The 13,673-nt window shown below is 38.4% G+C and overlaps 1 protein-coding gene across 1 annotated transcript in view; it reads right to left on the bottom strand.

Annotated features, from left to right (window-relative positions):
* Positions 1 to 5,746: 5,746 nt before the first annotated feature.
* Positions 5,747 to 13,673, bottom strand: part of SHC4 (SHC adaptor protein 4) — a 129,566-nt gene continuing 121,639 nt past the window's right edge. Inside the window, exons 11-12 of the mRNA XM_077764324.1 lie at positions 12,830 to 13,083; positions 5,747 to 5,915 (exon numbers count right to left, since the gene is read on the bottom strand). Coding sequence (XP_077620450.1) covers positions 5,760 to 5,915; positions 12,830 to 13,083 — 410 coding nt within the window. The 3' untranslated portion in view covers positions 5,747 to 5,759. The remainder of the gene's footprint in view (positions 5,916 to 12,829; positions 13,084 to 13,673) is intronic.

The raw sequence follows: 13,673 nt of genomic DNA, 5'->3' as shown, positions 1-13,673 counted from the left end.
AGGGGAAGGGGGGTGATGGGCATGGAGGAGGGCACTTGTTGGGATGAGCACTGGGTGTTATATGGAAACCAACTTGACAATAAACTATAAAAGAAAAATAAAATAAAATAATGTGAATGATATTTCTCCCTTAAAAGCAAATAAATAAACAATTTCTACCATTCCTCTTCAGTTCTTTCTTGTCACTGAGTTAGTTTTTCACTACCAAAAAACAAACAAAGAAACAAGAAAACAAGTTTTTTTTTTTTTTTTAAGAAAACAAGTTTTGAGGGATGAAAGTTATTTGGAGCAATAGGTCTTTTGCCCCTTCTATGGTCTTTGGCCAAAAGTGTGAGAGCCAATTGCCTGGACTTAGTGTTTAGGATTCACACCAAGGTTTTGAATCAGAAAACCCATCAGAAGTGACAGCGACCATTTGATAAAGCTCCAAGGCTGCAAAAATTATATTTGAATGTGAAATGCAGACTCTCCCAGATACCATCCCGATTCTGTTACTTGAAACAGTCAGTAGTTTGAAAAGGAAAGAAAGAAGTACCAAAACAAGATCATAAAATGGGTGTGTATTTGAAATGCTTACATAACATGTTCAATGCAGATTACCAAAATATAATGTGATGATACCATGCATAAGAAAATGACAGGATTTCTTTTTTTAAATTTTTTAAATGTTTATTTATTTTTGAGAGAGAGAGAGACAGAGTGCAAGTGTGGGTGGGGCAGAGAGAGGAGACACAGAATCTGAAGCAGGCTACAGGCTCCGAGACGTCAGCACAGAGCCCGACATGGGACTCTAACTCATGAACTGTGAGATCATGACCTGAACCAAAGTCTGACACTTAACCGACTGAGCCACCCAGGCAGCCTGAAAATTACAGGATTTCTTAAAAATATTGATGTATTTGAACACTTAGTCCAGTAATGGGACACCCATCTAAAGTTATTTGATGTTCTTCTGCCTTGGGTTAGGTTCCCAAAAGTGAACTCTGGGATAGAAATTTGAGTGCACATATAGGACTTATTAAGGAAGGGCTTTCCAGAGAAAGCTGTTAGGGAATGAGGAAGGACAGGAAAAGGGAAAAGCCAAGCAGGCACGTGCTTTCACGGGATGTGCTGGCCAGTCTGACTGCACAGCGAGCTCTGGAGTTTAATCAGGATGCACAAGAGGGCTGGGCTTTCCTACTCTTGCACCAGTGCTCGTGGCAGGGAAGGGGAGAAGGAGACCCACAGGCATCTCTGGCTCCTGGTGACTCACAGCAGCTCCCCTTACCTGAGGCTGTCCTCAGAAACAAAAGTCAGTCGTTCTGCAGGCGGTTAGGAGCAAACACACAGAAGCCAGCAGAGGGCCATGCAGAAATGACTCCAGGGATCTGAGAGGGTCTGGGTAGAGCTGGCAATGTCTCGCACGATAGCTGTGTTTGCCATCCTTTGATCGTGTCAGCGTATCTCCAGAGATGATAACAAACATTATGTTTGGGGCCCTTCAAACATGAAGGTGGCTTCATAAAGTTCATCCAGCTGACCCCTCCTGGTCCTGGCATGATAGGACCTAGGATATCCTAGGATAACCAAGAGGATCCTCCCACCACATTCAGTGAAAGTGTCAACGGTGAAAGCAGTTTTACCCCCAAACGTTTTTTGAATTAAATTTTTTATTTTGGAAAAATTGCAGATTCACATGCAGTTGCAAGAAACAATACAGGCAGATATCCTTTAAGCTTTATCCAGTTTCCACCAATAATAACATCTTTCCCAAAACTATAGTACATTATCACAATCATGACATCCACATTGATACAGTCAAAATCAAAACAATCACATCATACAACGATTCCTCATGTTGCCCTTTTATAACCGTATCCACTTTCCTCCCTCCCACTTGCTCCCTCCTTAACACCTAATTTATTCTTCATTTCCATAATTTTATCCTTTCAAGAATGTTACATAAATACAGTCCTAAGGACTACAGTATTGTAACCTTTTGGGGTTAGCTTTTTTTTTTTTTTTTTTTTTGCTCTGCATAATTCTCTGGAGATTTAGCCAGTTGTATGCAACAGTAGGTCATTCCATTTGGTTGCTGAGTAGTGTTCCATGGTATGTCTGTACTACAATTTGTTTATCCACTCACCTGGAAGGAATATCTGCGATTTTACCAGTTTTAGGTCATTACAAACAAAGCTACTATAAACATTCCTGTCCAAGTTTTTGTATAAACGTAAGTTTTCATTTCTCTGTGATCCAAGCCCAGCGGTAGAATTACTGGGTTGAATGTTAGCTGCATGTTTAGTTTCTTAAATAAACTACCGAGCTGCTTTCCAGAGTGGCTGTACTGTTTTACATTTCCACCGGGAATGGATGTGACTGACTTTCTCCTCAATGAGCCAGCATTTGGTATTTGGTATTTGTCAATATTTTTCACTTTCTGTTCAGATATGTGTATACTAAAATCTAATTGTGATTTTAATTTGCATTTCCTTACTTGCTAATGATTCTTTTTAAGTTTACTTATTTAAGAGTGAGCGTGTGTGTGTGTGTGTGTGTGTGTGTGTGTGTACATGCACAAAGGGCAGAGAGAAAGGGAGAGAGAATCCCAAGCGAGCTCTTCCGGGCTGTCGGCGCAGAGCCTGACACAGAACTTGATCTCACAAACCATGAGTTCATGACCCGACTGGCTAATGATTTTGAACACATTTCATGTGCTTGCTTGCCATCTATATATCTTCAGTGAATTGTCTTTTCATGGTTTTTGTCCACTTTTAATTAGGTTTTTTTACTGTTGGGTTTTGAGGGCTTTTTAAAAATATATTCTAGATACTAGCCTTCTGTCGGATAAGTGGTTTACAAATATTTTTTCCCAGTCTATAATGCTTGCCCTTCATCCTCTTTACAGAGTCTTTCAAAGAATAAAGATTTATTATTTTGATGAAATACAATGTACTAATTTTTCCTTTAATGGATCATATCAAGTCTAAAAACTCTGCCTGGCCCTGTATCCTAAAGATTTTTTTCCTGTGCGTTTCTTTCCTAAAAGTCTCATTTTATGTTTAAATCCATAATCCATTTGAGTTTATGTTTATGTGAAGTGTGACGTTTGTTCTCCTGCCTACAGACGTCCAATTACTTTAATCACATTTGTTGAAAAGGCTATCCTTCTTCCGTTAAACATAGTGTTCCCAGCCTCCTCCCTGTGGGGTCACCAGGGCTGTGAGAGACCCTCCACTGGAGGCCACACCTCCAGCAGCCCTTCCACAACTGTCTCCAGATTCTGTTACTGTGCTTTCCCCTTAACCAGTCACTGGCCCCAGGGCACCTCTTCCTCCCCTGTGGTTGCCCCATACTCCACCCACACCTTTGTAAATAGTTGTTTTATTAAACTTTCCTCAAATTACCCAATTTAAGTGAGCCATCTGTTTCCAGTCAGGATCAGGATCCTGCATATGATAAATTTTCCAAATCCCAAATATCAGACATAATAAATACTGTCAATTGTCGCAAAGAAATAATCATTTATTTTTTTTGGAAAAGTTGTTTACAGGTATTTATAGGCAAATGGATTTCCACTCTAAAAGAGATGAAGATAAATGTGTGTCATTAAAATAGCATGCAATCCAACATTTCTTCTGCTGTGTCATTCTGGCTTAACTGTGTCTGTGGTACTTGGTAAGTGCAGTATTTTCTTATCTAACTACTATAACATTACGGTCAGACACTGATTTTCCATGTACTGGTGCCTCATGTACCAGTGCCCATGTACTGCTCACATCACTTGTACTCTTTGCATCTATTTGTATCAGGAAGTTTTTCTTGTGATCCAGTTAACACTCTTTTCAAACAGACAGAGACCACAACCCTGCTCAGTCTCTGAAAGGTGACTGGATCCACCCATAAATTTCTATGATCTACACTCATGCTGACCCACCTTTTTGAGGATGGATAGTCAAGAACCAAGGTATATATAAAACAGATGAAAGAGACATTATTTTCTAGTCGTATAAAAAGAAACAAACCTACCTAAACAATCAGTGGCAGTAGAAGTAGAATAAAATCATAAACCTTTACAGAAAAAATAGTAGAGTTCAGTGCGCTTGATTTCTGATGATTTCTGCCCAAAAAATTTTCTCATATTTTATTTAAAATTTAGCAAATATACCACAATTACAAAGGTTAAGTTGTATCTACAGAGCCAAAATGAAGTGGGGTTAAGGCAACTGTCCGGGTTACTCAGGATAAAACAAAAACAAAAAAACATCCCAAAGCAATGGCCAAACCATTATATGCAAAGACGACTAAAAGACTGCAGCAGTTTTCTGCTAGTCCAGACAACCAAATCCAATTCTACCATCACCCTGACAGCACTCCAAAGGTTCAATGTCTTTGACTAAAAGGCTTGGGGTCTCCACTACCTAAATACAGATTTCATTTGTGCCATTGGTTCTGGGAATATGGATGTAGGCTAAAGGGAAGAGCTCAAGTTGCCATTTCAATTATACAAACTAATTGTCAACACTAACCCCTAGTAAATGGAAAATTTACTTTTTATAGACTCATATTATGTTAGAGCTGAGATAAATCTCTGTATCCACCTAGCTCAACTCCCTTATTTCACAGACAAGAAAATGGGAGTCTGGACAGGTTCAGCAGCTTGCTCATGGTCACATCGAGAAAACCGTCAGCACTTTTCTCTACAAAACACTTAATTACACCATTAGTTTACCAGTGTACTTACATGTGGCAAATCCTTCCAACTGCTTCGTTCAATATGTTTTCTCCCTTCTGCATTTTGTCTGATCATATCTAAAAAAGACGCTAAGGATACATGTAGATTCAGTCATAGCCAATGAAGAGGATATCTCTCCATACTTTCAAACAGAGTCAATACGTTAACAAGAATGAAACCAACTGGGATATTGAATATGAAGAACACTGGTTTATCTGCTGTGTTTTAAATTCATGCACTCATAAGCTTCCTTTGTGGGAGGGAGAGGAGAAGGAAAGAGGAAGAAATACAATGAAATCAGACATGACTGATAGATTTGGGTTTTTCAGCTTGCTCTGTGGTGCATACAAAGAGTCCAACTAGCAAAGAGTGAGAAATACTAGGCCAAAGAATTTAGGCCCCAACCCTTAGCTATAAGTGGGACAGGCCCAGACCAATGCTTTCAGTGGCCCTTGATTTGATTCCACTGTTAAAGACACGGTCCAACTTCAAGGTGAAATTTATTTTAACATTGTAGTGAAAGTGCTACTAAACATAAAATGTGATAAAGTCAATAACTATCAAGCGAATTGCTTCTTATTTTTGTAACAAGGAAAAACTTTTTTTTTGGCAAATAGTTCTATAGTTATAGAATATGAAGATACTTAGAACTAATCTCCCCGATATGAAAATGTCCCCAAATTATCAAGTTGAAAGGCACATACCACTGCCCCAGCAGATCATCTAAGGAGTCTCTAGCATGGGAAATTTTAATTGTGCTTTTAGCTTGCTATCGATGCAATATGGCCTTAAAAAGTGACATCCGTGCATATGTATAATTTCTTTCCAGATGGACCAGTCCTTTTCCCCTTTCTGATTTTCACTTTCTGAAGATCAATCTGTATTAGTTCTTTGTCATATGAAGGACATAGTCCATGATGCTCTTAAGAAAATGTACTTCACAGCTTGTGCTCTATTTTATCTATCAACCAAGTTTGGATTATCTTTGTATCCTAACACAAAATGAACTTTCTTGAAATATCAGTGTGATGGCACTTCCACATTGTCATTTGTTGGACTGCAAAAGTCCTGGATTATTATCTTTTCTCACTGGCTGTTTAAGGCTTACTTCACTTCCAGAAGAGATGATTGGCAAACTATTATCCATGTGGTATCTGATGAGGTGGCCAACATTATCAAACACGTGATCCTTGGTCCTTACCTTGAAAAGGAAGCACAAAGTATTTAGGTTAAATGATAACAGTTCCCCTAAAAGATGTAGACAAATCAGGAGGAAAAACAGACATATACCAGAATGAGATACTTGGCTGAATGGAAAAAAAAAAAAAAAAAAAGGAAAAAGAAGAAGAAAAAAAAAAGAGAAAGTATTTTCAACTCTATATCCCTTAGTAAACAATTTTCTCATTTCTCATTATCTTTTTAAAGCAATTTTCTGTCCTAGTTAGAAAAATGGTAAACATTTGTCACACAGTTCAAATTTACAACAAACCTGTTTGCCACATTACTGTTTGATATATTCTATTATGTCACCATTCCTATAAATATTTAACTGTATAACCAAGCATAAATCCCAGGATTACAATTTTAACCCAGCAAGCAGACTGCTTCCAAAATATCTTGTATGTGTAGGAAGCAGGCCATTCTGGAGAAGTCCTGTCTCTCCGTGGAGGCTGAACACAAACTCTGTCTCCTTGAAGAAGCCTCCTCAGACCTTCCTAATAAGCATTCATGTCTCGTTCCTGCATTCTTCACGGTAGCTGGTTCATAAATATTTGCTACACGGAACTTCTCATCTGCAGGCCAGAGCGACTGAGTTTCCCAATGCCTGCCTTCTCCTGAGGACCTTCCTCCTCAGTATTACTGCATCCTCGCCCTGTGCATGGGCAGAAGATAGTACTCTCCATCATGACTCCATGGACCATAATACAGTCCTGTTTGGATGGTGGCTGGGAACTGCCAAGGAGTGGGAAGACATGAGGTGAGAGAACACCTTGTTACAGGCTTCTGCTACCTCTCTACAAGGGATTTTTAAATTTCTGTTTAGATATTGATTTTCAGCACATGAAAAAAATACACACTAATTGGAATAACTGACCTCATTGGAATACGACTATGAATTAGATAATGATAATGTATCAATTTCTTGATTTTGGTCCCTGTACTATGTCTATGTAAGAAAATATTCCTATTTGTAAAAAATATACACTCAAGGATTAGAGATAAAGGGCACAATGTTTCCAATTTACTTATCAAATGGCTCCAAGACTTGGAAACATTTTTCTATCCTTCATCTCAACCCCAACCCATGTCAAATGGGTGGATTAGTTCTGCCAGTCTGTGTTGTTAATTCCATTTCACTCTGCTCTCCTCTCTGTGTTTCTCCTGCCTCCATTCTGCTTCAGGTTTTCACTAGTTTTTAGCTAAAATCCCCTAATTACATTCTTCTATAATCAATCCTGCATATAAATGTCAAATTAATTTTCCAGTGCAGGGTTGAGGTGCGTGGGTGGTTCAGTCAGTTAAGCCTCTGGCTCTTGGTTTCAGCTGAGGTTATGATCTCATGATTCATGAGTTTGAGTCCCACATTCGGCTCTGTGCTGATAGTGTAGAGCATGCTTGGGATCCTCTCTCTCTCTCTCTTTCTGCCCCTCCTGCATGTGCTCTCACAAAATAAAGAAATTTTAAAAAAACTTCCAGTTCAGGGATTATAAACTATTTTTCACTCTCTAGCCAAACATACCAGGAGCTGTTTTAGTTTGCTGCAGGGTAAGGCAGAAGGTGCCCAACAGAGAGTTTTTAAGTATTTTTGAATTAAATATGGGGCACTCTCCTATAAAAATTTAGTTTTGTAGTTTCTTTGGTAAAATTAAATCTGGCTACACTGGGCCCTTCGTCCAAACTGCAGCAATTGACTGAGGCTGAGTGTAACTGTCCCCCGTAAACAGGACATGTGTTTCCCAGTTTATCACAGCCCACCACACTCTATGCTCATTCCACTATTTGCCCAGCTTTACACACTTATGATACTGGGTAGGCCTGCAAACATTTGCTGTTGTGACCCCAATCACAAGGTGCACAGGCATGCACACACACTGTGTGTGAGTGTGTGTGTGTGTGTGTGTGTTAGAGAGAGAGAGAGAGAGAGATAACAAAGCCATAACATGAGATCTACCCCATGAACACATTTTTTTTTCAATTTCCTTATTGTTTTATTTATTTTTGAGACAGAGATACAGCGCATGAGCAGGGGAGGAGCAGAGAGAGAGAGAGAGAGAGGGAGACAGAATCTGAAGTAGGCTCCAGGCTCTGAGCTGTCAGCATAGAGCCCAAAGCTGGGCTTGAACTCACAAACGGTGAAATCATGACCTGAGCCAAAGTTGGACACTTAACTACCCAGGTGCCTCAATCCAATCCCATGAACAAAATTTTAAGTGTCCAATATAGTATAGTTAACTCTAGGCACAATGTTGCACAGCACATCACTAGAACTTTTTCATCTTACATGACTGAAATGTACACACATTAAACAACAACAACTCGTTTCCTCCTCCCCACTAGCTCCTAGAAACTACCATATTCTCCTTTATAAGAGCTTTTACTACCTTAGATAGTCATGTATAATTTGTTGTTCAGTGACTGGCTTATTTCAATTAGCAGGATGTTCTCCTGGTTTGTTCATGTTTGTAGCATGTGACAGACTCTGTCGTCTTCTGTACAGCTGGATAGTATTCTGTTCTATCACATTCTCTTAATCCATTAATCCATCAAGAGACATTTAACTTGTTTCCACTTCTTGGCTATTATGAATAATGTTGCAGTGAACATTGGGGTACAAATGTCTCCTTAAGATCCTGATTTCAATTCTTTTGGGATAAATGCCCATCCAATAAATATGGATCATATGGGAGTTCTATTTTAATTTTTTGAGGAAACTCCATACTGTTTTCTACAGCAGCCATTTTACACCATTTTACATTCCCACCAACAGGGCACAAAGGTTACAATTTCTGTACACCCTCACCAACACTTACTATTTTTTGTTTGTTTTGTTTAATGTTTATTTATTTTATTTTTCAAAGTTTACTTATTTATTTATTTAGAGAGAGAGAGAGTGTGCGAGTGCATGAGTGGGGGAGGGGCAAAAAGAGAGGGAGAGAGAGAATCCCGAGCGGATTCCACACAGAGCCTGATGTGGGGCTCCAACTCATGAACTGTGAGATCCTGACCTGAGCCCAAATCAAGAGTTGGACACTTAACCCACTGAACCACTGGGTGCTCCTGTTTGTTTTTTATTAGGGCCATCCTGATAGGTGTGAGGTGATACCTTACTATGAATTTGATTTGCATTTCCCTGATGATTATTGTTGTTGAGCATCTTTTCAAATACCTCTCGGCCATTTGTATGTCTTCGTTGGAGACATAACTATTCAAGTCAACTGTCCATTTTTTAACCAGATTATTTGTCTTTTTGCTACTGAGTTAAAAATTTCCTTATGTACTTTGAAAATTAACCCCTTATCAGATACATGGTTTGCACATATTTTCTCCCATTCTAATTATCCTTTACTCTGTTGATTGTTTGCTATGCAGAATTTTTTTTAGTTTCTGTAGTCTCACTTGGCTATTTTTGCATTTGTTTGTGTTTTTTGGTGTTATAGCCAAGAAATCATTGCCAAGAACAAAACCATGAAGTTTTTCCTTATGTTTTTTCCTTGGACTTTTATAGTTTCAAATATTACATATAAGTCTTTAATCTTTTTTTGAGATAATTTTTCTGTGTGGTATAAGATAAGGGTCCAACTTTATTCTTCTGCATGTGGATATTGTTTTCCCCAAACCATTTGTTGAAAGAGTATTCTTTCCCCATTGGGAATTCTTGGCAACTTTTGCAAAGATAATTTGATCACATATGCATAGGTTTATCTCTGGGCTCCCTATTCTGTTCCATTGGTCTATATGTCTGTCTTTATTCCAGTACCATATTGGTTTGATTACTCTGGCTTTGAAATCAGTAAGTGTAATGTCTCCAGCTTTGTTCTTCTTTCTCAAGATTATTTTGGCTATTTAGCGTCCTCTGCGGTTCTGAGTGAATATTAAGATTGTATTGCTATTTCTGAAAAAACTGCTATTAGAATTTTGATGGAGATTGCATTGAATCTGTAGATTACTTTGGGTAATAATGACACTTTAACAACATTAAATCTTCTTATCCGTGAACATGAGATGTCTTTCCATTGTGTCTTCTTTAATTTTTCTCAGCAATGTTTTATAGTTTTCACTGTATAAGTCTTTCGCGTCCTTGGTTATGTTTATTCTTAATGGTATTGAAATGAGATTGTTTTGATGGTATTGTAAATGAGATTTTCTTAATTTCCTTTTCAGAGTGTTCATTATTATTATTTACAAATGCAACTAATGTTTGTATATTCGTTTTCTATTCTGCAACGTTGCTGAACTTGTTGATTGCTCCTAACCGGGTTTTTTTGTGGAATGTTTAAGATTTTCTACATAGAAGATTCTCTCACCTGTGAAGCAATTATTTTACTTCTTCCTTTCATATTTGGATGCCTTTTATTTCTTTTTCTTCCCTAATTTCTCTGGCTAGTACTTACAGTACTATGTTGGTGGTAGTACTTGACCAATAAAAGTGGTAAAAGGAAAAGATTTCTGTTTTGTAAGTGGGGTATGGTATTAGCTGTGTCTTTTTCTGATTTTGGAACATTGGTAAGGTAGGCTTTATAAAATGAGTTTGTAAGCATTTTTCCCCTTCAATTTTTTGAGGTAAAGATTAATAAGCATTGGCATTAATTCTTCTTTAAATGTTTGAAAGAATTTACCAGTAATACCATCTAGTCCTGGGTGCTTTTTTTTAATGGACCGTTTTTGATTAGTGATTCAGTCTCCTTACTAGTAATTCATATGTTCAGATTTTCTATTTCTTCATGAATCAATCTCGGTAGGTTGTATGTTTTTAGGAATTTATCCCGTGGGCGCCTGGGTGGCTCAGTCGGTTGAGCATCCGACTTCAGCTCAGGTCATGATCTCACAGTCCGTGGGTTCGAGCCCCGTGTCGGGCTCCGTGCTGACTGCAAGCTCAGAGCCTGGAGCCTATTTCAGATTCTGTGTCTCCCTCTCAATCTGACCCTCCCCTGCTCACAATGTCTCTCTCTCTCTCAGAAATTTAAAAAAAAAAAAAAAAGGAATTTATCTCTTTTTTCTGGGTTATCCAATTTGTTGGATAATTGTTCTTAATCATCTCTTATAATCATGTAATCTCTACGGCATCAGTTGTAATGTCTCATCTTTCATTTCTAATTTTATTTATTTGAGCCTTCTCTCTTGTTTTCTTAGCCAGCCTAGCTAAAAGTTTGTTTGTTTGTTTATCTTTTCAAAACACCAACTTGTAATTTTGTGGGTTTTCCCTACTATTTTTCTACTCCCTTTCATTTATTTCTGCTCTAATCTGAATTATTTCCTTTCTTCTGCTACTTTTGGGTTTAGTTTGTTCCTTTTACAGTTCCTTGAGGTATACACATAGATTGTTTATTAGAGAGCTTTTATTTTTTCAGTGTAGGCATTTATCACCATCAACTTCCTTCCTGTTGCTTTCACTGCATCTCATAGTTCTAGTGTGTTTTTCATTTCCATTTGTTTACAAATATTTTCTAATTTCCCTTTAATTTCTTCCTTGACACTGGGTGTTCAAGAGTGTGTTGTTTAATTCTGCATATTTGTGAATTTTCCAGTTCTCTTTCTGCCATTAACTTCTAGTTTCATTCCAATGTGATCAGAAAAGATACTTGGTATAATTTCATTCTTCTTAAATTTCCTAAGGCTTGTGTTGTGACCTATCATGTGATCCATCCTGGTATGTGTGATCTTTTATTTGTGATCTAACAGGTGAATGCTCTGAGTATGCTTGAAAAGAACGTGTATTCCACGGCAGTTGGGAGAAATGTTCTGCATATGTCAGGTTAGGTCCATTTTGTCTACAGTGCTGTTCAAGTCCTTCTGACTGGAGGTTCTATCTATTGTTAAAAGTGGTGCCTTGAAATCTCCCACTATTATTGTGTTACCATTTCTCTCTTCAGTTCTGTCAATTTTGTATCATATATTTGGGTACTCTGATGTTGAATGCATATACTTTTATATAATTGTCATATTTTCCATATTGATCTCCACTCAGGTCATGATCTTGGGGTTCGTGAGTTCAAGCCCCATGTCAGGCTCCGTGCTAACAGCTCAGCCTGCTTCAAATTCTCTGTCTCCCTCTCTCTTTGACCCTCCCTTACTCATACTCTGTCTCTCTTTCAAAAATGAATAAACATTTTAAAACTGTAAAAAAATAAAATAAAATGAGTCTCTTCTAGATAGCATATAGTTGGACCTTGCTTTATATCCATTCAGCTATTCTATGTTTCTTCACTGGTTTAAATTTTACATTTAAACTAATTATTAATAAAGGACTATTACCATTTTGTTAACTGTCTTTTGCTCAGGATCATTCCTGTCTACAGGCATCCTCTGTCCAGTCCTACATCTTTTATTGACTTAATACCATTCTTAGGCTCTGCCTGTGCTTCCTTCCCTATTCTCCAAATGTACCCTTTTTAAAATTTTGTTTCCTTCAAGGTTCACTGTACATGTCAGACCCTGCAAGAAGCCTTTTTAGTTTGCCTCAAAGACAGTACTCCTCTATCCTGAGAAATACCATAATACTTTGGTTGAACCATTCTTATGTCATTCACCCTTGTGTTATAATTATTTAAGTATCTGTTTTATGAAATTATAAGCACCCTGAGAGTAAGGACAAGTATTGATACTGAGCAACAGTCAACTGTGAACCTTTGTTCTTCCATCGAGTAAGTATTCATTTAATTCACTAGATTGAACTGAGAAGAGCGGGAAGAGCTGCCCTCTACCTAAACCTCCAGGAAGTAGCTCCCTGTCGAACCCTTCCATCACCCTCTACTTAACACTTCCTGCTCCAGCTGGAGGGGTCAAGAAAAAGGAAACACTAAGTGTTATCATGTTTCAATATCAGGTTTGGGATCAATCACAGAGTAATGTTAGTTACAAAAACTCATGAAAACCGTAATAAGAGGCCAATGATACCTTGCCTTCAGGGTCCACCAGGAGAAGATGCTTTGCCTGGCCTCCCTGCAGTCCACTTAGCACATACTGACCAGGAGACGTTGCACTTTCTCGAACCAAGAAGTCCCCATCCTTTACCAAGAGGCTCTCTGCTGCCTTCCTGCTCAGCTTGCCATGGTAGCAGTCTTCATTCCGCAGCTGCTGCTTAATGTGTGGCAAAGAATGTGAGCTGGCAGGCTGGGCTGTGGCACCTGGCTGAACAGTTTCTGGTGCTTCTAGGGTCAAAATACAAAGAGAGATATCACCAAGCTACCTCCTATTCATTTGATCATTCATTAATTTGTTCAGCAAATATAACTTGAGGCCCTACTGTATGTCATGTACTGTTTAAATAATGCTGCTTCTAGAACAAATGGAGTTTTTGTTTCCAGAACTTCCAACAGGCTTTAATTTAACGGTAGGTTCAAACATTGCCCTTGGCTTCTGTCAGCAGGAAAGGCTTGCCCAGGTGCAGGAGTTTTCCTTTCAGATGAGAAATGGGACTGACCCGTGAGAATTGCTTTCATAACAGCAGAGAGAGGCACTTTATGTCCCAGGGGCTGTATGTTAAAGACAAAAGAGGCTTACGCAGTACCTGGATCACAGAGAAATTTGAAAACATTCCCAAACTCTGAAAATGCCTACAGTAACTGTGGATTATGCCCACTTTTTAGTATTTAGCTTTTTAATCTTTTTAAACCAAATTACTAAGGGGCTTCAGAGATGCCTCTGACCAAAAAAGTCAAAGCTATGCTGAACCTCACAGCATTCCTATTAAATGACCATTCTGGTGTTTGTGTCACTCACTGGCATGGACAGAGCAGAG

Source organism: Crocuta crocuta, unplaced genomic scaffold (assembly GCF_008692635.1).
Source record: "Crocuta crocuta isolate KB4526 unplaced genomic scaffold, BGI_CrCroc_1.0 scaffold102, whole genome shotgun sequence".
Lineage (NCBI taxonomy): Eukaryota > Metazoa > Chordata > Mammalia > Carnivora > Hyaenidae > Crocuta > Crocuta crocuta.
This window is presented reverse-complemented; position numbering and strand designations above follow the sequence as displayed.